The sequence below is a fragment of the Emydura macquarii genome, unplaced genomic scaffold (assembly GCF_026122565.2).
Source record: "Emydura macquarii macquarii isolate MOO-44397 ecotype Brisbane River unplaced genomic scaffold, CSIRO-AGI_Emac_v2 contig_1483, whole genome shotgun sequence".
Classification (NCBI taxonomy): domain Eukaryota; kingdom Metazoa; phylum Chordata; order Testudines; family Chelidae; genus Emydura; species Emydura macquarii.
In genome coordinates this window covers 15,097,845-15,117,790 of record NW_027131620.1, presented here as the reverse complement: position 1 = coordinate 15,117,790, position 19,946 = coordinate 15,097,845, and the positions used below count along the sequence as shown (strand labels likewise).

General features: G+C 39.6%; 1 protein-coding gene across 1 annotated transcript in view; it reads left to right on the top strand.

Moving 5' to 3' along the window:
- The first annotated feature begins 958 nt into the window (after positions 1-958).
- The window catches only part of CSE1L (chromosome segregation 1 like), a 29,025-nt gene continuing 10,037 nt past the window's right edge, over positions 959-19,946 (top strand). Inside the window, exons 1-14 of the mRNA XM_067554275.1 lie at positions 959-1,354; positions 5,556-5,651; positions 6,283-6,425; positions 9,568-9,669; positions 10,034-10,179; positions 10,503-10,593; positions 10,870-10,977; positions 12,019-12,111; positions 14,435-14,602; positions 14,682-14,811; positions 15,742-15,807; positions 17,419-17,621; positions 18,800-18,884; positions 19,634-19,695. Of these exons, the coding sequence (XP_067410376.1) occupies positions 5,567-5,651; positions 6,283-6,425; positions 9,568-9,669; positions 10,034-10,179; positions 10,503-10,593; positions 10,870-10,977; positions 12,019-12,111; positions 14,435-14,602; positions 14,682-14,811; positions 15,742-15,807; positions 17,419-17,621; positions 18,800-18,884; positions 19,634-19,695 (1,482 nt within the window). The 5' untranslated portion in view covers positions 959-1,354; positions 5,556-5,566. The remainder of the gene's footprint in view (positions 1,355-5,555; positions 5,652-6,282; positions 6,426-9,567; positions 9,670-10,033; positions 10,180-10,502; positions 10,594-10,869; positions 10,978-12,018; positions 12,112-14,434; positions 14,603-14,681; positions 14,812-15,741; positions 15,808-17,418; positions 17,622-18,799; positions 18,885-19,633; positions 19,696-19,946) is intronic.

The following is a 19,946-nucleotide window of genomic DNA, read 5'->3' as shown; positions in this document are numbered from 1 at the left end:
AAAAACATCACCTGTCCATGAACCTGTTTCACAAAGCAATCATATCTGACCTAGTGGTTCTCTGCAAAGGAAACCTACCCCCACTTTCAAAAATTCATTGGTGTTAGACACTAAACAGCCTGGACTGAAGAGACATTGGCCTTATGGTTTATAACAATCTCTAACCCACTACCATCCTCCCCACTATCCACCCTATGCATGGAGGAGTTTTAACAGACCATTTCACCTTGAATGGTCCCTTGAAATGTGTTAACTTAACCTAAATAATCTGTTCCTCCTTGTATTTAGCTGAGACACTAAGCTTCCCATATCTGACAAAAAGCTCTGTGAACTCAAAAACTTGTCTCACCCACCAGCAGAAGTTGGGCCAATAACTGATATTCTCTCATGCACCGTGCTACTCTCAGTGGCAGGTTCAAAGAAATGGCCTTGAGCCCCAGTGGGCTGCCTATACTATCACCTAAAAGGTAGTTTCCTTTTAAGAATTGCATGGACTTTACAAACACCTGTAATCACCTTTCCACAACAAAAACCCCACCAAAGAAGAGGTCATGCCGTTATTCCTGAAGCTGGATGGCCAAAATGAAGGTTGTGGATGAGCTCTGGCGGGCCTGGTGCTTAGCAGAGAGGCGACTCCGCCTTGATTCCTGCAGCTGGTGATGAAATGAGTTGCGGAGGGAGGATTTCCCGAGGGTCTACTGAGGAGCGGGGTAAGTGGCACTGGCTGACCTGGCAAGGGCAACAAACCGGGAGATTTTAGCATGTGCCATTTGAGGCTTTTCTGACCGCTTTGGCTCCGCGTGGGGGGGGGAGGGGCGTGTCATGTCAGAACTACGGAGGCGCTCAAATGACGAGAAATCCACCGCCCAGGCTCCTCCTGGGCGGCTGTCTGGACTCCTGGAGCTGGCCGCCCGGGGGAGAGCGGGGCTGGGTAGCGAGCAACTACTGCTGGCCAGGCCGAGGGGCAGAGATTGGCAGTTGGCCTGGCTTGGTCCCCTCCCGCGGGCGGACAGCGGGCGCTGCCACCGCCGAAGTCAGTGACAGGCCAGGCCACCGCGCGCGCGCTGCGCAGCCGCGGCTGAGCCAAGCCCGGCTGGATTGTGGGAGGAAGCTGGCGATTGGCCTGGCTGCCTGAGGGCCAGGAGCGAAGATGTCGGCCATTGGCCCAAGCCGGCAGCCGCTGAGGCTTTGCTGATTGGCTCAGCTCCTCGCGCGTATCGTCGCCCTGCGTGATGCGTTCATCCCGTCGTCGCTACTGCCGCCGCCGCCGCTACCGCCGCGCCCTCTCCCCGCGGTTTGAATGTGGAGCGGAGCCGGAGCTCTCTGAGCTGCCGCCGCTGGGGAGATCCTCCAGGTGAGGATGAGCCGCGCGTCTAGCGTGGGGGAGGGGCCCTACGGCAGAGGCTCGTAGACTAGATCCCCTCCGCTGCCTGCACGCGGGTCCTCTATTTATTCCGGCCTGGGGGTGGGCTCTGGGCCCGCGGCCCAGCGGGAGGCGTAGCTGAACTTGCTGGGATCACCTGAGCCCGCCTTCTTCGCTTCACACCCGTCCTGCGAGCGTTGGTTCCAATCTTGGGCCGTGGGAGTAAGGAGAGGTCCTCTGTGATTGGCCCGCTCTGCTGTCAGTCTGGGGGGGGTAGCGAGTTACTGTGAGCGGAGGGAGGGCGCCCCCTTGGTGGTAGACAGAACCTGCCCCGCGACTTAGCAGCAGCAGTAGCGGCGGAGGGCGGCGGTGCTTCACTCCTACCCAGTCTACCCCAGTCTCCCCGGCCCTTCTGGCGCAAGCTTGGTGCGAGGAGGCAGCTGCAGCCCCCGGCCTCCGCTCGCTGCAGGGAGCGGATAAAGGGGGCAGCCTCTGTCCTGCTCTCCCTCACGGGCTTCTCCCTCTTCTGTGCCTCGCGCGCTCGGCCTGGTTTTGCTGCGGTGTGATGGGTAGAGGTGTACAGGAGCTGGTTTGCACAGCAGCATTTTGGAAGTGCCCGGGTGGTAACTGTGGGGAACAGAGGAAGCCCCACCACGTGAGTGGGATCTTTTCAGTCTTTGCTGCAGAAGTCTGTGCACTGAGTCTCTTCCTCTCCTGTTGTGTTGCATGCTTTCCCCCCTCCCCGCCGCGCATACTATACACTCACTGGTTAGTACTATCAAAGGGAGGCAATTCAGGTTCTTCTCCCTGGATGTGGGCTGGGTTCATTTCCTAGCACTGTATGTGTGGAAACGTGCTGGCCTTTGCTGTAGAATATCTGTATGACTGTTCACCCAGGCCTTGTTCTAATTTAACTCTGTGCCTGGTTACAGGCTGCAGTTGAAAGGAGAGACAGAAGCTAAGATGTGAAAATGAGCTAAAATTTGTGGGAAGGAAGAGTAATCTTTACATGTGTTTAATTCTCTGGTCACTGTAATAAAAGCAAGGACTTTGAAGTGGATGGTGAAGGAGTAGTGACTAACATATGTGCACTTCCATGTATTTAACTCCTTTCTTTCCTCCACCCTATGCCTGCTCACTGCAACATAAAGTGGGTACAAGAACTCTGCTCCTAAAGTAAATGTGGTTACTTATGATCTTGAGAGAAAGTTCGGATGAAGAGAATGAGTGTGATAGCTGCTGTGGGAAAAGAAAAGTACCAGAACATGACAGCCATTATTGCCGTGTGTATAGGCATCATGCTCTTCCTATGTATGGAAATCTGCAACTCACATCTGGTCTACACCTAAAATTTAGGTTGGCATAGTTACTTGGTTGAGGAGTGTGAAAAATTCATGCTTCTGAGGAATGTAGTTAACCTGATTTAAGTCCTGGTGTACGTATGTCTAGATTAATGGAAGAATTCTGTCAGCCTAATTACTGCTTTTTAAGGGGGTCGATTTACATTGATAGAAAAATCCCTTCCATCACCCTCAGACAGTGGGTTTTTAGGTATTTTGGTTTGCAGAGAAGATGGGCCTTTGAAGCAGTAAATCATAGAAAGAAGTGCTGTTAGCTATCTCTGGACTGTGCCCTCACTTTGTCTTGCTTCAGGTAAAACCCCAGCTAATACTTGTTTCCAAAGTATTGTGGATTAGTCAGTAGATATTCAGCTTACTATCTTTTCACTAAAATAAGGAAATAAGTATTCCTGGGAGTGAAACTCCTGCTTGATGAGTGATATAACAGTTTAGAGCAGAAATGCAGCGTTCTCAAAAGTTATTTATAGTGTTCCATGAAAGTGGAATGGGGAGAAAAGCAATGTGTCTTTTTTTTCTCATTTGTCTCCCTCCTTAATGAGTGAATTATTTTAGTGTCTGTCAGCATGGACACTTGCTTGGGTCAAAGCTCAAAAGCATTTTTACTCTAGATTAAGTTGCAGTCTGTTAAAGAAGATGCATTATTATGGTTTTCTGGTGTGTATTAATGTAAAGGGAAAAAAGTGTTGCTGGTGATATATCACCACAGCTACCTGTTCACCATACTCATGTGAACGGGATCATTGTCCTTCAGTTGAAGTACATATGGGCCCATTTCGTGGGATTACTTAGGTAAGGTAAGCAAGATTTAGTCCAGAGTCTAAAATGGGACAGTGAAGACAGACTTCAATTTCTTGCTGTTTGAGGTTTTTCTGTTACTTTATAGTAAACTCTCCAGGGAGAAAAGCCCATTTTACCTTTGTGGAAATAAGAGAGGCTGGGAGATGGGATTTCCAGTGGCCCTACAGGACAAGGTCTTGACTGACATGCCAGATGCAACTAAAAGGACTTTGAAATTCTAAGCTACTCCTCTGAACTCAGAGAAGGAAAGCATAGTCATCTGAGGTGAAAGTTGTTTCAATAGACAGTTTCTCAGAAAAGAAAATCTCTATTAAGAAAGCAAATAAATTGAGACTGATGGGAATAGAATCTTAATTCAGTAACTAATGCATTTTTTGGCAAAAGTGTCTTTTATTTCTTGATTATAACAGAAAAAGGACAAAAGCAGTAGATGAGATCTGGGGTGAAGTGGGAAATAGAGGAAACAAGTTATAAAGATGAAAATACAGCAATATTCCTGTAACTCCTGTAAATCCCATCTGTGGTGAAATTGTGGGAAAGGGGCTAAATGTATGTTATGGGTTCATTTCTTATTGTTGCAGCCATGTATTCAAGTCTGCATATTTACAAGTGAAATGAGTTTAATTAGTATGGGGTATGTATAAAATACCTATATTATACAGCTGCTTGCTTACACAAGGCCAGGCTCTACCTAACCAGTACTTGCAGTCCATTTGTCTAATGAGCAGTGAACTTCATTCAGGCTTGAAAGATAAACCGAATGACTTGTATATTGGTTCATTCCCTCACAAAATTATACTTGCTTGTAGTAAATAACTTTATTATGGGTGCATCAAATATTTGTTTTGCCATGAGTTATGGTGGATGAGTGTGTTTAGAGGTAGAGCTGGCAAACTTTCATATTGGATATTATCTCTTAGTAGGATTTTTAGTTGATATGGGCTAGTGAATGTGATTATAGTCAGGTCAGCTGAAAACTGCAGGGAAAAATGATGCCTCTGACCTTTCAGTTTTGGGGCAGGATTGTATGCTTTTACAATAGGCAATAGTCACTTGCATGCATGCTCACAGTAAGGTAAATGAAACTGCAGAGGTGTTCCTGTCTCTTTAAAATGTACATAAGTACATACCAATGAGCTCAACGAGGTGGAGGTTGGATGCATTTTTAGATATGTTAAATAAAAGCTGCTGAGAATTGGTGATCAATATGAAAATGTGACACCCAGACTTTGGTCTGGATTACAGAAATATCTTCTGATCCTCCAGGGGAAGAGTGCATGTCTGTGTTTTCATAGCACTTCCATAGCAGATAAGTACTGCAGTTGGTAGCAATAATTACAATTATCTCCTTTTTGAGGAGGGAAACATCCAAGGATGACTCCCCGAAGAGAAGCCCAAGCTTATTTTTGCCTAAACAGTAGGAAAAGTGCTACTTGGAACAGCAAAGAAAAACAGAACAACCTGCGAAAAGGAGAGGGAGAAAAAGAGCTTGAACAAAATTTAAATGTCTTGTCTCTGGTTGAGTGATGATACTGTCACTTGAATGAATGATCTCAACTAAGCTGTGAAAGTAACACCTCACGAGGTGAACCTGGAAGTATGTGTAGGATGGTGAGCGGAAAGAAAGAGTAACGTTTGGCTTGAAACAGCTGTTCATAGGGTATGAATTTTATTCCGAAGATTCTTTACAAAAGAAAATGCTGATAATGTGTCTTTTAAACAAGAGTCAACTCTCTAGAAAATGTAAAACTATTCTGCCTGCAATTCTCTAGGTACTTAGGCCTAACTAATAAAATGTATTAGCAGTCATACATAATTGAGAAAAATGTCATGCTTTCAGCTTTAGATGTATGTTTAATTTCACATCAGCTTTTTCTTGGATGTAATATGGGTTATGAATGCACTTTCTGCAGCTTCAAATGAAAATGTAAATCCTAAATAATTTCAGACACATCTTGTTGGGATGGTGAATAAATTGCATAGAAATAATTTTTTACTCTAAATTCTTAACCAAATATTTGATGCATTTTTAGGTTCTGCAGTTATGGAGCTCAGTGATGCCAATTTACAGACTTTAACAGAATATCTAAAGAAGACACTAGATCCCGATCCTTCTATACGGCGTCCAGGTAAAATGGTTAAAAATGCATAGACCTTGGCTGAAAAGCTTAGTATCTGCTTAGCACTTCAATGGCAGCTTAAGCAGTCAGAAGTTTGTGTGTGATCTTTTTCCTACATTAAACTGTTTTGGGTTTGTTTGCAAAGCAGTTGAGTCTTTGAAGGAGCCCTGTGACAGTGTATAAATGAAATCTATCTATAATTCCTCTCCCTGTTTTCCTTCTCTTCCGTTTCTCCTCTTTTTCCAGTTTTATATTCTCTTGTCTATCCTCCTACTGTTGTCAATTAAAAGAAGTAATATGCTGTTCCCAAGCATGGTTAATGCTAATTAAGAATAATCCAGAACTTTTTGCTGGAGGGTTCATGGTTTTTTTGAAATGGTGAGGATGCAATATTTCCACAGCCTCCTCTGCAGTCAAAGCTTTTGTTTGTAGTGGAAAAACTGACAAATATTTAGTAATAGTGGTGCTAAAATTTTTGAAATGAAAATGCATTCTATTTACATCTCTTCTTGAGACATTTTAATTAAATATTAGTCTAATTACTAAATGGTGCCTTGTTTTCTATTAAGTCAATTTTGAAGAATGATAGGACAGTAAAAGCTAATACATTTTTTGTTAAATTTAGCATATTATCTTACAGCGGAAAAGTTTCTCGAATCAGTTGAAGGAAACCAGAATTACCCATTGTTACTCTTAACGCTGCTGGAGAAATCGCAAGATAACGTCATCAAAGTCTGTGCCTCTGTAACTTTCAAGAATTATATTAAAAGAAACTGGAGAATTGTAGGTATTTTGGTGAATAGTTGTGATAACCTATATGAGCTCTCCTTTGATGTACAGTAAACTACCCTTATGTGAACAGTAATAATGGAGAATGTTTGCATACCCATGCTTTGATAGATGGATCATTCAGAAAACAAGTACAGATCTTGACTTATTGACGGGGGATAGGAACTGACAATATTTGAGTTCTTGAAGCCTGAGAGAAGACAGTAGGATTCTTGTTAATTTCACTCCTTTGCTGGATCCTAACAATAGAATTGGATAATGAAATGATGAAGGAAGAATATATGTATTTGTCATTCACATTTCTGCAAAAAATAACAGAAAAGGATAGTGCAAGCCTGGTCTAAACACAGTTGCCTCATTTCTACTAAAGGTGTGATTGTTTTTTGATTTTTTTTTTTTTTTAAACCAAATTAGATTAAACCAGTACAACTGCAAGACACTCTTTAAATCAGTTTAGTTTAGGTCAGGTTGTAATTTACTTAAGCTAAACTGATTTAAAGAGTGCCTATACTTGGGCATTATATCAATTTAGTCTCTCACTTATGGAGATGTTGGAACTTAAAATTATTCTCCTTATTTTGGAGATCGTGGAACATTCTTTGTTCAAAATATTCAGCTCTAGTGAAATTTAATTTATGGATGAAAGGTATACATTTGGGACCTATCAACCCTGACAATGTGAGGAGATTTTCATAGGTACACATGGCAGCTAAATGTTGAATTCCCCCTGGAAGTTAATGGAAATTAGATGCCTAACTGCTGTTTGTGTCTTTGAAAATCTCCAATGTATAAATTTTATAATGCTGAAAAAAGTACTTTCAAATTCATGCAAACTAGCTGTTAATTCAGAATGTGAATTTCCCATTACAAATGGGATGACTTTATTAGTGATGTAGAATTTTAGGCCTTTGGTGTCTCTTACAGTTTAAACAGACACTGTCGAATCACACTTCTACATGAAATGTTTTATTTGCTGTTGTCATTATAACATAGTTATAAAAAAAGGTACTAATGGTTTGTTCATTAGAAAGTGTCATTAAGGATACAGTGTGGGTTCAAGCACTCCTTTTGTCTGGCAGTTGAAGCACTGAGATTCACTTGTGTTGCAGAGCAGCTGCACAGAAAAAGGTTTACCTTTCTAGGCCATGTGGTTTTAGTGAGCAGCCTTGGACTAGGTATCTCCTAGGTATAAAGCTCAAGGCCTGGAGGAGGATAAAGGGAACCGAGCCAAGCACTTAGATCATGTCTACACTACAAACTTTTGCCGACGCAAGTTATGTTTGCATAAAGCTGTCAGTTAGTTTATCACTTGTGTATGTGCACATTGGGCTCCTTGTGTCAGCGCTCCAAGTATGTGCCAGGAATACTTGTTTCGATGCACAGTGCGGGGTGCCATGGGTAGGTATTCCAGAGTGTAACTCCCCACCATTCAGTGCTCTGTGTTTTGGGAAGTTTTGGTATTGCATTGTGGGGTGGAAATGATTCGTGCAAGGGCAATTGGGACTGAGGGGTTCAAGTTCCCATCATGTAACTTTCTCCATCCCATAATGCCATCTCTATCCCATAATTTTCATACCTGTTTTGAAAATCCTGTGAACCCACATGGAACTTATTGCTATCCACCATCTAACAGAAGCCTGGAGCCTGCACAGCTCTGCATTATTGTCATGAGTATTGCAAGCACAGGACACATGATCTTCCAATATTTGCAGAGCTGCAGAGACTATAACAATTTCCTGGAGAGCAGTTTGCTGTGGGACATAGTGAGAACTAGTTCGAGATTGTTGGTGGTATACATGGAGCAGCTGCAAATGGTGGAGTGCTGCTTCTGGGCCTGAGAAATGAGCACTGATTGACTGGGATCGCATTGTAATGCAGACTTGGGATGATGAGCAGTGGCTGCAGAATGTTCAGATGTGCAAGGCCACATTCCTGGGTCTGTGCGCCAAGCTTGCTCCAGCTCTCCAGCGCAAGGATACAAGAACGATAACTTCACTGATAGTGGAGAAGTGAGTGCTGATCACACTGGAAACTTACACATCTGGAGCATATAGCTGATGTAGTGACCTGGCAGTTGTACACAATTTTGAAAAGCTGATTGTCCATCTTGGTGAGCACAACTATCAGGAAAAGGCATTTCAAAAATTTGTGAGGTTTTAAGTGTGGGGGTTTCCATTCTCTGTGTTGCCTGGACAGTGGAGTTCACAATTGTGACCAGAATAGTCAGTGTCAGGTAGTGTGGGACAGCTACTGGAGGACTGTTAGGGTCAACATAGGTAATGCAGTGTCTACGTTCACTCTGCGTCGACCTCAATACATCGACCATGGCTCAATGCTACTAGAGGAGGTGGTGTTACTATGTCAGCATAATGGAGAGCTTACATTGGTGGGAGACAAAATTTAAGTGTGGACACATGTTCATCTAAGTTGATGCAAGGTGGCTTATGTTGACATAACTTTGTAGTGTGGACCAGACTTTAGACTTGATAGGCCCTGAAGAGAGCCAGAGGCCCAAGATGCTTTTGGAGACAGGGAAGAGCGCTACTTTTCCTGAGGTTTCTGTAAAAGGGGGATGCCCGTGTGCTGCTTGTTACAAGTCTTGTTTAAGGAAACAGGATTTGTGCATCTTGTAAATAGACAAATACATTGAGCTTTGCTCCATATAGGAAACTGACCTTCTAAGGCCCTGAGTTCTGCTACTGCTAGCCAAGGAGGCAACAATAACTGGAAATCATAGATTAGAGAAAAAAAAAGTCTCTAGTCGTTTTCAGTTTTATTTTGTGTATGTTAGTGCTTTGAAATTACTTACTCATTTTTTTGAAGTTCACTGGATTCCAAATTAACTTCATCCATCCAAAGAAATACCTTAATTTCATTCAAATTCACATATAGGTGTCTATTTTGAGGTGGTTGATCAGCCTCTTCAAACCAGTAATTCTGAAGGAGAAAGTTTGGTCTTTAATTTTATAGAAGCATTTAATTTTCTTGGTTTATCTGCAGAGATTGCCATTATAGTTCCAGCATAGGCAGAGGTATAACATTAAAAATAGACATTGACAAACGCTTAGATTTTTTCCTTTCATTGCACAGAGGTGTAATGTATGTATCTATGAGTTAACTAATGTTTTACTTTTAGATTGAAGATGAACCAAACAAAATATGTGACGCAGACAGGATAGCCATTAAAGCCAATATAGTACACTTGATGCTTAGCAGTCCAGAACAAATTCAAAAACAGGTAAGATGATAGAATGAAGTGAGTTTTTTTAGATTGCTTCACTGAAACCTTCAGAATGTTGTAATGCCTAAAAGTCCTGATGGGGAGGGGGGATCAGAGCCTTGTTCTGAGCACTATACATACATGTTAAAAAGATGGTCCTTCTCCCAAAGTGCTTACAATCATATATAATCTCTCTCTCTCTGAATGAGAGCAAGTGGATAAAACAAATGTTTTCCTGTTTAGCTTGTGATCCCTCTCAATCTGACTAGTTTAATAAATGAGTGAACATCTAGGTATTTGTCATGTGTCAATCATTGTAGTATGTAAAGTACTGATCACAGCATATAACTGGTATGATATAATGGTTAACTTTCCTTTCCAGTTAAGTGATGCCATTAGCATTATTGGCAGGGAAGACTTCCCTCAAAAATGGCCAGACCTGCTGACAGAAATGGTGAATCGTTTTCAGAGTGGAGATTTCCATGTCATTAATGGAGTCCTTCGCACTGCGCACTCCTTATTTAAAAGGTAGTTAGAGATTAGTGTGTGGATTTCAGAATTTCTACTAAAATGTACAATGTACTCTGCTTATTAAATTGAATTTCATGGTTGTATTAATTGGTTGTGGCTTCTAATTGAAGTTACTGACTTTATAATGATTGGTAGCTTTTTTTAAGTGGTTATTGAATTTCATAGCTTACATGGACAGTTTTAATTGTAGCATTTAGTTCTTCCATTTGTTTGAATGGTTTTGTTTCAAGGTTCAGAATTCCTTATAAATAATTAGATGCAAGTTAAATAGGAATGAAGTGCTATGACCATTTTTTCCCTCCCCTACCTTCGTTTGCCAGGTACCGCCATGAGTTTAAATCAAATGAACTGTGGACAGAAATCAAACTTGTCCTTGATGCCTTTGCACTGCCCTTGACAAATCTCTTTAAGGTACAGGATTATTTTTGAGAGTTTTTTGAGCTTCTTTTAGGGATGATTTAACACTTTAAATTGACTTACTTATGAATTGTTATGGAATGCAAGTTATTTAGAAATAATTGTTTAGAAATATACTAAATTTTAAACTGAAATCAGGATGACTGAACTGAAGTTATCAGTACTATGGAATGTGCTGTCAATAAAATTGTAAATTACATGGTATTTGCCATATACCTAATAAATATATCTTCTGTTCATGTTTCCTGTAAATCCTTCCTTATTTTCTAGGCCACCATTGAACTTTGCAGTACACATGCAAATGATGCCAGTGCTTTGAAGGTTCTCTTCTCTTCTCTAATTCTGATCGCAAAATTGTTCTACAGTTTGAATTTTCAGGTGAATCTTAACTTGTTTCTAGTTACTGAGTTTGCTCTGACAGAGTCAAAGCTGTTATGCTTTTAGTTGTAAAATCCATTTAAGGCCCTCTCTGGGGCATGTTATCTGGTCAAGGTAAAAAGCGTTAACCTATGCCAACACTAGGGAATAGGCATAGGTTGGGGGCTAACATAATTGTCAATCCATATCTAATTTTAGTCTGTCTTCCTGATCTAGTTAAACTGTAAGTAGTAGATGAGAAAGGCAAGAGTGCAAGGATAGCTAGTTACAGGTGAATCCTAAAAGACTCCCAAATACCTGAATTTATGATGCACAAAGGAGGCCTGAAGAGCTTTTGTTGTTTGTTTTAATGTAAACGATAATTAAAACCATCAAGAATGTCAATTTGGGCCTTTTCTGTTTTTGTAGGAGTGTTCAATCTTAATTACTAGAGCAATAGTGCTGGTAAAGATTCAGTGGAGATAGATTGACACCTGGGAAACAATTTTGCATGTCTAATAAGGGTTAACAGAAAATAGTTGTAAACAGTTTCAAGCAAATCAAATAAGGGATTTTATTAACTTTAAGTTTATTGTGATAGCAGCATAATTTCATTATTTTGTCATTGCCATAGAATTGCAAAGGTATAAAACAAGCTTTTAAAAAACAAACTAAAAATCAGACTGACTGTCTCTATTCAATGCAAAGCACCTAGTGTGAGCACAGACTCTTTAAATGTGATATACTTCCTCCTTAGACTGTTGGAGTCAGAGGAGAAAATTCAGCCTCCCTCATGGCTCCCAACATCACCTGAAGTAGAGTCTGATAGTACATGCATTATTCATTTTTTGGTAAAATTGTTCCATGTATACAGGATACAAACAAATACCAAAGTTAGAGGCTTCACACGATAGCTTCTATTCGGTCTTGTACAATTGTCCTTTTTGAGAAGATATTTCATTAATGAACAGTGGACAGTAAACTGTATAAAATTATCAAACTAGTATAAGAAGGAATGAACTTCAAATGTGCATTTGTTTCATACTTTTTTTCCTCTCACAGGATCTTCCTGAATTTTTTGAAGATAACATGGAAACCTGGATGACAAATTTTCATAGTCTTTTGACATTAGATAACAAACTTTTACAGACTGATGTAAGTATTCCATAAAATTTGCCACTGTTAAAATCTGTTCAGTGGGAAGGAATCACTAAGAATTCAGGTCTGGCACTATCTGAAAATCCTGTTTTCTTTTGTGTGGGCGCCAAGGGAATTTGTACAATTGCTAACAGGGAACATATCTTAAGGGAAGTAGAGAGCCCCATTATTTGAAACATTTGGGCCCAGATTGTCTGATTTACACACAGGAAAATGCATGGATAGCTCTATACCAGATTTGTATTCACCAGTGAGCCTGTGCAAATGAACAGGTTCTTCTGAGGCACACCATTTTCTGCAATTATTTGATTAAAAAGCTCTTCATTATAATCATACACATGAACACTATTCAGCTATATTACCCAGAGTTGTTAAACCATTGAAAATTTGTAAACTCGGGGAAGTGTGTGCCTTAGAGGATTACTATCATGTCTCAATTTATTGAAAGCACAGAGTATTGGCCTTTGTGCTATGCAAGCCGCTGAGGCATTGTGGGTATTTTGGTTTAACACTTATTGTAGAGACTTGTCTAGTATTGTTATCTTTTTATAGTTATTCACATGTATAATAAATTTTTAAATACTGCAATAGCCAGTTCTCAAAGCTTGAATCCATTTTGTGTGCGTTCTTGCATTTATTCGTAATTTTTAATAGTAAAGTAATTGATTTGCAAATGTTTTCCAATATGGAGAGAGAGTACAGTATTCTGCCACTCGGTGGAGCCAAAGCATTTTAAAAATACTGCGTTAGGGAAACGTAGGGAAAATGTGTTGAGGAGGTGCAGCTTTTGAACCCTGTTCAATAACTGTTTAACCACTTATTTCACCATACTAAAGGTATCTTTTCCCCCACCATATTTGTAAATCAATCCTTTGCAAAGTTCTAGTTCAGATCAAAACCATTTAAAGTATGTCATCATAACCACTTCAAACTCTTTACACTAAGGAAATTATATCTTTAAAGTTGTGGCTTTGTAGCCAATGAGTTCCAGCATCAGACTTCATAATACTTCCATGAAAATGGGACTTTGATTTCTACCTTATAAGAACATAAGAATAGCCAACCTGGATCAGAACAATGGTCCATCTAACCTAGTATCCAGTCTTCTGACAGTGGCCGGTGCCAGATACTTCAGAGGAAATGAATGGAACAGGGCAATTGAGTGATCCATCACCGGTTGTCTAGTCCCAGCTCTGGCAGTTGGAGGCTGAGGGACATCCAGAGCAGGGGTTAGCCAAGATGGTCAGAATGCAAATAGCCATTGATGGGCCTGTCCTCCATGAACTTATCCAATTCTTTTTTGAACCCTCTTATAGTTTTGGCCTTCGCAACATCCCCTGGCAATGAGTTCCACAAGTTGATTGTGCATTGTGTGAAGAAGTATTTCCTTTTGTTTGTTTTAAACCTGTTGCTTGTTAATTTAATTGGGTGATCCCTCGTTTGTGTTATGTGAAGAGATAAATAACACTTCCTTATTCACCGTCTCCACACTATTCATAATTTTATAGACCTCTATCACATCCCCTCCTTAGTCGCCTCTTTTTCCAAGATGAACAGTCCCAGTCTTTTCAATCTGTCCTCATATGGAAGCGGTTCCATACTAATCATTTTTATTGCCCTTCTCTGTACTTTTTCTAATTCTAATATATCTTTCTTGAGAAGGGGTAACCAGAACTACATGCAGTATTTAAGGTGTATGCATACAATAGATTTATATAGTGGCATTGTGATGCTTTTTGTCTGATTTATCCCTTTCCTAATGGTTCCTAACATTCTGTTAGCTTGTTTGACCTGCCACTGCACATTGAGCAGTTTTCAGAAAACTTGTCAAGACTCCCAAGATCTTTCTTGAGTGGTAACAGCTAATTTAGACCCCATCATTTTGTATGTATAATTGAGATTGTTTTCCCAATGTGAATTACTTTGCATTTATCAAGATTAAATTTCATCTGCTGTTTTGTTGCCCAGGTATCTGAGATCTCTCTCTAACTCTTCATAAACAGCTTTGGGCTTAACTGTGTTGAATAATTTTGTATTGTCTGCAAACTTTGTCACCTCACTGTTCACCCTCTTTTCCAGGTCATTTATGAATATGTTGAACAGCACTGGTCTCAGTACAGATTCTCAGGGGGACCCCGCTATTTACTTCTCTCCATTTTGTGAACTGACCATTTATTCCTGTATTTCCTTATATTTAGACCTGGGAAGCACCAGTACAACAGCATTATAAAGTACTTCCCTCTTTTTTTATTTTGGTAGTTGACTGTTCACTACTGTTGAAAATTCCATGTTTGAGTTTGTAGTTTTTTTTTTTTATGAGGATGAAGAGGAAGCTGGATTATTGGAGCTATTGAAATCCCAAATTTGTGATAATGCTGCTTTATACGCTCAAAAATATGATGAAGAATTCCAGCCTTACCTGCCTCGTTTTGTCACAGCGATCTGGAATTTGTTGGTCACGACAGGCCAGGAAGTTAAATATGACTTGGTAAGTTGTTATATCTTTTCATCCAGTTTTAGAATGAACTGTTCAATTGTGCTAAAAATGGGTCCATTTTATGTTCTAGTTGGTAAGCAATGCAATCCAGTTTCTGGCCTCAGTTTGTGAGAGACCACATTATAAACATCTGTTTGAAGATCAGAATACCCTGACAAGCATCTGTGAAAAAGTTATTGTTCCCAACATGGAATTTAGAGGTAACTAATTTTTTTCGAGACATGTTAGTCGCAGTTATGATCAATAAAGGATAACTTTGGGTATAGTTCCAGAGGGGTAGCTGTGTTAGTCTGTATACAGCAAAAACGAGAGTTCTGTGGCACTTTAAAGACTAACAAATTTAATTTTTGTAGGCATAAGCTTTCGTGAGACTCAGCTCACTTCGTCAGATCTGCATCTGCATAGTCTTTAAAGTGCCACAGAACTCTCGTTTTGGGTATAGTGGTGGTTTTGTTACCTCCATACTAATGTACTGCATGACTGGGCCCTATGCACCCTGGCACAAGAGTCAAACCAAGTCTCTCTAATAGTATGCTAATCTGTTGAGTTGCTGTGGAAATGATCATATATGAAAATCTCAGTTTTGGAAGGAATGATGGCAGTCCTTTCTCTTGTCATTTCAAGTTGAGCTATTACTTAGAGCGAACACCAGAGTAATTCAGGCAGTGTGACCAGGTGGAGCATGGAGAATTTACCCAATCAAGCTTTAGTGATTCATCTGTCTGGCTCCTCTGAATCATTTTGGTCCTGGTACCTGCAAGACTTGACTTGTAATGAAAATTTATTGCAGCAATTGGAAGTTTCCCTTTTTTCTAATGCATGTGTTTGAGAGCCTCTTGGTTCATATACACTTAAGATATATTGAATGTGTGCCCCATCTTTTCTACGTCCAATGTACAACAGCTCACGAATGTGAAAGAAAAGGATTTTCATTTGTCTGTTAAAGCACATTGTCAGTTGTGATGCAGCAAGCCCAATATGCTGTGTAATAGCGGGCGAGATCTTAATTAATTTCACAGAACACTCTTAAACCATAGATGTTGACACAAATTATCTCAATTTTTTGCCATGAACCAAAAAAATAATTGTTTTCATTAGTGAATCTCATAAATGATCTATTTTTTCTGCAGCTGCTGATGAAGAAGCTTTTGAAGATAATTCTGAAGAATATATAAGAAGGGATTTGGAAGGATCTGGTAATCCACAGATTTATAATGGGAATATTTTACATTTTTAAACATAATGCCAAAGAACTGAAGCAGTTTACTGAAGTTTATATATCTTTATTTTTACACTTGGAAAGTCCTTTCTAAAATCAATTTATAAGAGGCTTTGTCCAAATCTTGAGAAAGGTGACTGTCATGCAAAAAAATTCTTCAGTTTTTTATAGACTGATAGGAAAGAGAGTGGTTGAAAATCAATGTGTTGCAACTGAAAGACATAGCAGAGTTTTAAATACCACTTATCTGGAATTGGCCATATTTCAAATGTACAATAATAATAATAATACCTAGCTCCTATGTAGTGCGTTTCATCCATTTGATCTCAAAATGCCTTACAAATGAGGTCAGTATCATTATCCTCACATTACAGATGGGGAAATTGGCATAGAGGTGAAGTGTCTTGCCTATGGTCACCTTACAGGTCAGGGGCAGAGCCAGAAATAGAGTCCAGATCTTCTGAGGCCTGGTCTGTACTTAGGGGGAAATTCGGCAGCAGTCAACAGGAGTTACGCAAGCTACACAGAGTAACGTGTAATTTACGTTGACTTCCTAGATCCTCTTCTGTGCACCGTCTCCACTACACTGTGCTGATGGGAACTGAAAACCCATCAACACAGTGCTACGTCTTTTGAGGAGGTGGTTTAATTGAATCGACTTCTTCCAAATCGATTGAGCAGGTCTTCACTGCCACTCAATCGATCCGGTTAGATCGATCTGATGGCTGTGAATTTGCCACCATCAGTGAAAACATACCCCCAGTCCAGAGCTCTTATCTACTAAGCAACACTGCCTCCACTATTGGCATTTATTCATGATGATCCTGAAATTCCATGACATAGTATGCAGTGGTTTTGTAGCCATGTTGGTCCTAAGACCGAGAGACTTCTTATGATGTAGCAGATCACTCTTACAAAATTTAGGCAACTGTTTACATTTTACATGAGGTTTGAGGCTACTTGGGGCATCAGGAAGACAACCTGTTGCATCTGAATCTGGTCGCTCGTTCTGATTTCCCTTACCTCCGTTATATTATGTTGGAGACCAGTTGGCAAATAAACTGCAAACAGTTATGGAAAGCAGGTCATGACTTGGTACTTGTGTTATCCAGTTGGAAACCTTAAATTTATAATCCATTTTTAAAAGCTAATTTCATCTCTCTAGTTTCTCTAGAATAAACTCTAGTGTGTATATTTCCTCTTCTGGAAACAAAAAGGAAGTTTTACAAAATTGTAATGCAGATTTAATAGCCCAGGCACTTTATTGTAAGGGTAAAGAGAAGATTATGATAAAAAAAAGAAAACTCCTTGTATGTCTGTCAAAAATTATTAATTAGGCAGTAAATCGGGAGTGCATGCTATCAAGAGTGTTACATATCTTCACCTATTTTCTAGAATATTGTTTAACACTCTGTTCATCTACTACTTAAATCTTCTGCATATGTTAATAAGTGAAATATTTTATTTACTCTTAATACTGTACATGGCAACAGTTGTTGGTAATTAGTATAAACTGCATTAGGTAGGCATGTGACCTAGACCCATTCATTCTTTCCTATCCAAATAATCTATTTTCTTTTTTATACAGATATTGATACCAGACGCAGAGCAGCCTGTGATCTAGTACGAGGCTTATGCAAGTTTTTTGAAGGACCTGTAACAGGGATCTTCTCTGGCTATGTTAATTCCATGCTGCAAGAATATGCAAAGAATCCATCTGTTAACTGGAAGCATAAAGATGCAGCCATTTACCTTGTAACATCTTTGGCATCCAAAGCTCAGACACAGAAGGTACTTTTACATGCCTTTTATTTTAAACCACAATGTATCCATACATGCATCGTAGCATTTAAAGTGAGAGGGGACCACTGGATCATCTAACCTCATGTTTAACACAGGCCACCACCCCACTGCACACTAAACCCATGAACCAAAATTAGACCAAAGTGTTTACAGCCCACAGGACACTAAACTATTATGTGCCACAGGTTGATTGAGTTTGTTACACTGGTATATACTTGCAATACATTTTTTTAAAGGAATGGAGTTACATCTGTTTAAAACTGATAATCAAACTTTGGCCCACAGTGTATGAATTAGAATGACCTTATGAGAGACTAATAAAATTGTTTAGCATAGTGAAAAATGTTAGGCAAGCTTATCTCTTGCTGTTCTGCCAAAGAACCCCAATTCTTTCCTGTAGCTCTCTTGCTGTTCCAGTTGTGAGCATCTGAAAAAGCAGTGCTCAATTATGATATATTGTGCGGTTGTCATTTAGATAAGTCTTACAAGGATTACAAAACTGCCGTGAAACTCATTTCCATTTGATTTAAGAGGAACTTGATTTCACCTCTATAGAGGGGCAACTAGGACAATAACCTATAGTGGCATCCATCATACCTCTTCTACCTCGTTTAGTGATAAACTTTCTGTAATTTCTGTTCCTTGGCACACCCACTTGGAAAACGTTAACTAATCCACAAACTCCTCCTGTTCAGTAGATATAATTCCCTTTCTACAGATGGGAAAACTGAAGCAGTGAGCTTATTTGACTTGCCCAAATCTAGCAAAGGAGCCATTGTTAAAGCCAGACTTGAAAATGAGGAGTTCTTACTTCCATTCCTGTGCAACAGACCACATCTCAACAATATTCAAGTTAACAGTATTATATTTTATATTGAATGTTTTTACATATTACTTGTGACACTTGCTAATCCTTTCTCAATTCGGATCTGTTTTATATTGAGCCTTTAACATTGCAGATAGAAACTGGAGGCCAAAACGTGTGCAGAATAATTGGAGAGAATGTTCTGAATGAGAGTTCCTAAGCAACACCTAGATTGTGTGGTGATTGAGCACTTTCTAAATGACTAGATAAATTTGGGTACCTTCTGTAAAATGACTTGGAAATAAGTTAGAAAAATGAATGTTGATGTCTATAACGATTTTTCTGATTTTCTTTTTTCTAGCATGGAATAACGCAAGCCAATGAACTTGTAAATCTGACAGAATTCTTTGTGAATCACATTCAACCTGACTTAAAATCTGCTAATGGTAAGCTCAGGCTTACATTTGCCATACCGCACCTTTTGTAGCACACCTAAAACCTTTTCGGTGGCCATTGACTTTTATTGATGATTTTTCTGATGCACAAAAACTGTAAGAGTAAAAACACTGAGGGTTTGCCAGCAATGTCACCCATTTTTGGGTAAGAGAGCAAAGTCAAAATTTGGTTATGGGAGACTGAATGTTTTGTATTATGCTGCCAGCCATTCAATCTATGGAAGTATTTGGTGGGGATGAGGGTGGATGGCTTTTCATGTTCCTAAGCCATTTGATCCATGATAGAATGCTCTCTTCATCCTAGAAATACAGTTAACCATTCATGTACAAACTACCTAGACTTTTTTAGAAGCATCTCTTTAAACTATATCACCGGGTTATCTTGGTTAGTTCCATGGCCTACCATTAGTGTGGTGGCTAGGGTCATGTCCTGTTGTTATAGGTCAGGAATAACTGATCTGCCCAACTGAAAATCCAGAGTTTAACGTATCTGATCCTAAAATTATGAAAAGCAAAAAAGAAATACATGTGGAGAGAGCCATTTGCATTCCTACAAGTGCTACATACTGTACAAGTGCTCCTATAGCAATGTGCACACTATACAATTTGAAAATGTATTGTAGAGAACTCATGAAGAATCCTTTGAGCTGATGTCAACTCTGTATGTCATTTTATGTTCAGTAATAAACTCCATACACAATAATGAACAAAAGCTCACCAACTATCCCTTTCATTTGTAGTGAATGAATTTCCTGTGCTTAAAGCTGATGGTATTAAGTACATCATGATTTTCAGGAACCAAGTAAGTTGCTCTTTTAATCTTGCATTACTAATGTCACTTACCAAGCCTAATGAACTAATTTCTACACAACATATAATAAATTACTTCAACATATATTCAATAACCACATGTTCCATGATAAATTAAGTCTGAAGGTGAACATTAATGGTATAAAAAGCTTATTAATGTTCAGTTAGTGTTGGAATAGTGAACATTTAGGATTTCTATTCCACTCAAAAGCTTCCATGGCACACAGAGCGGTGAAGTGACTT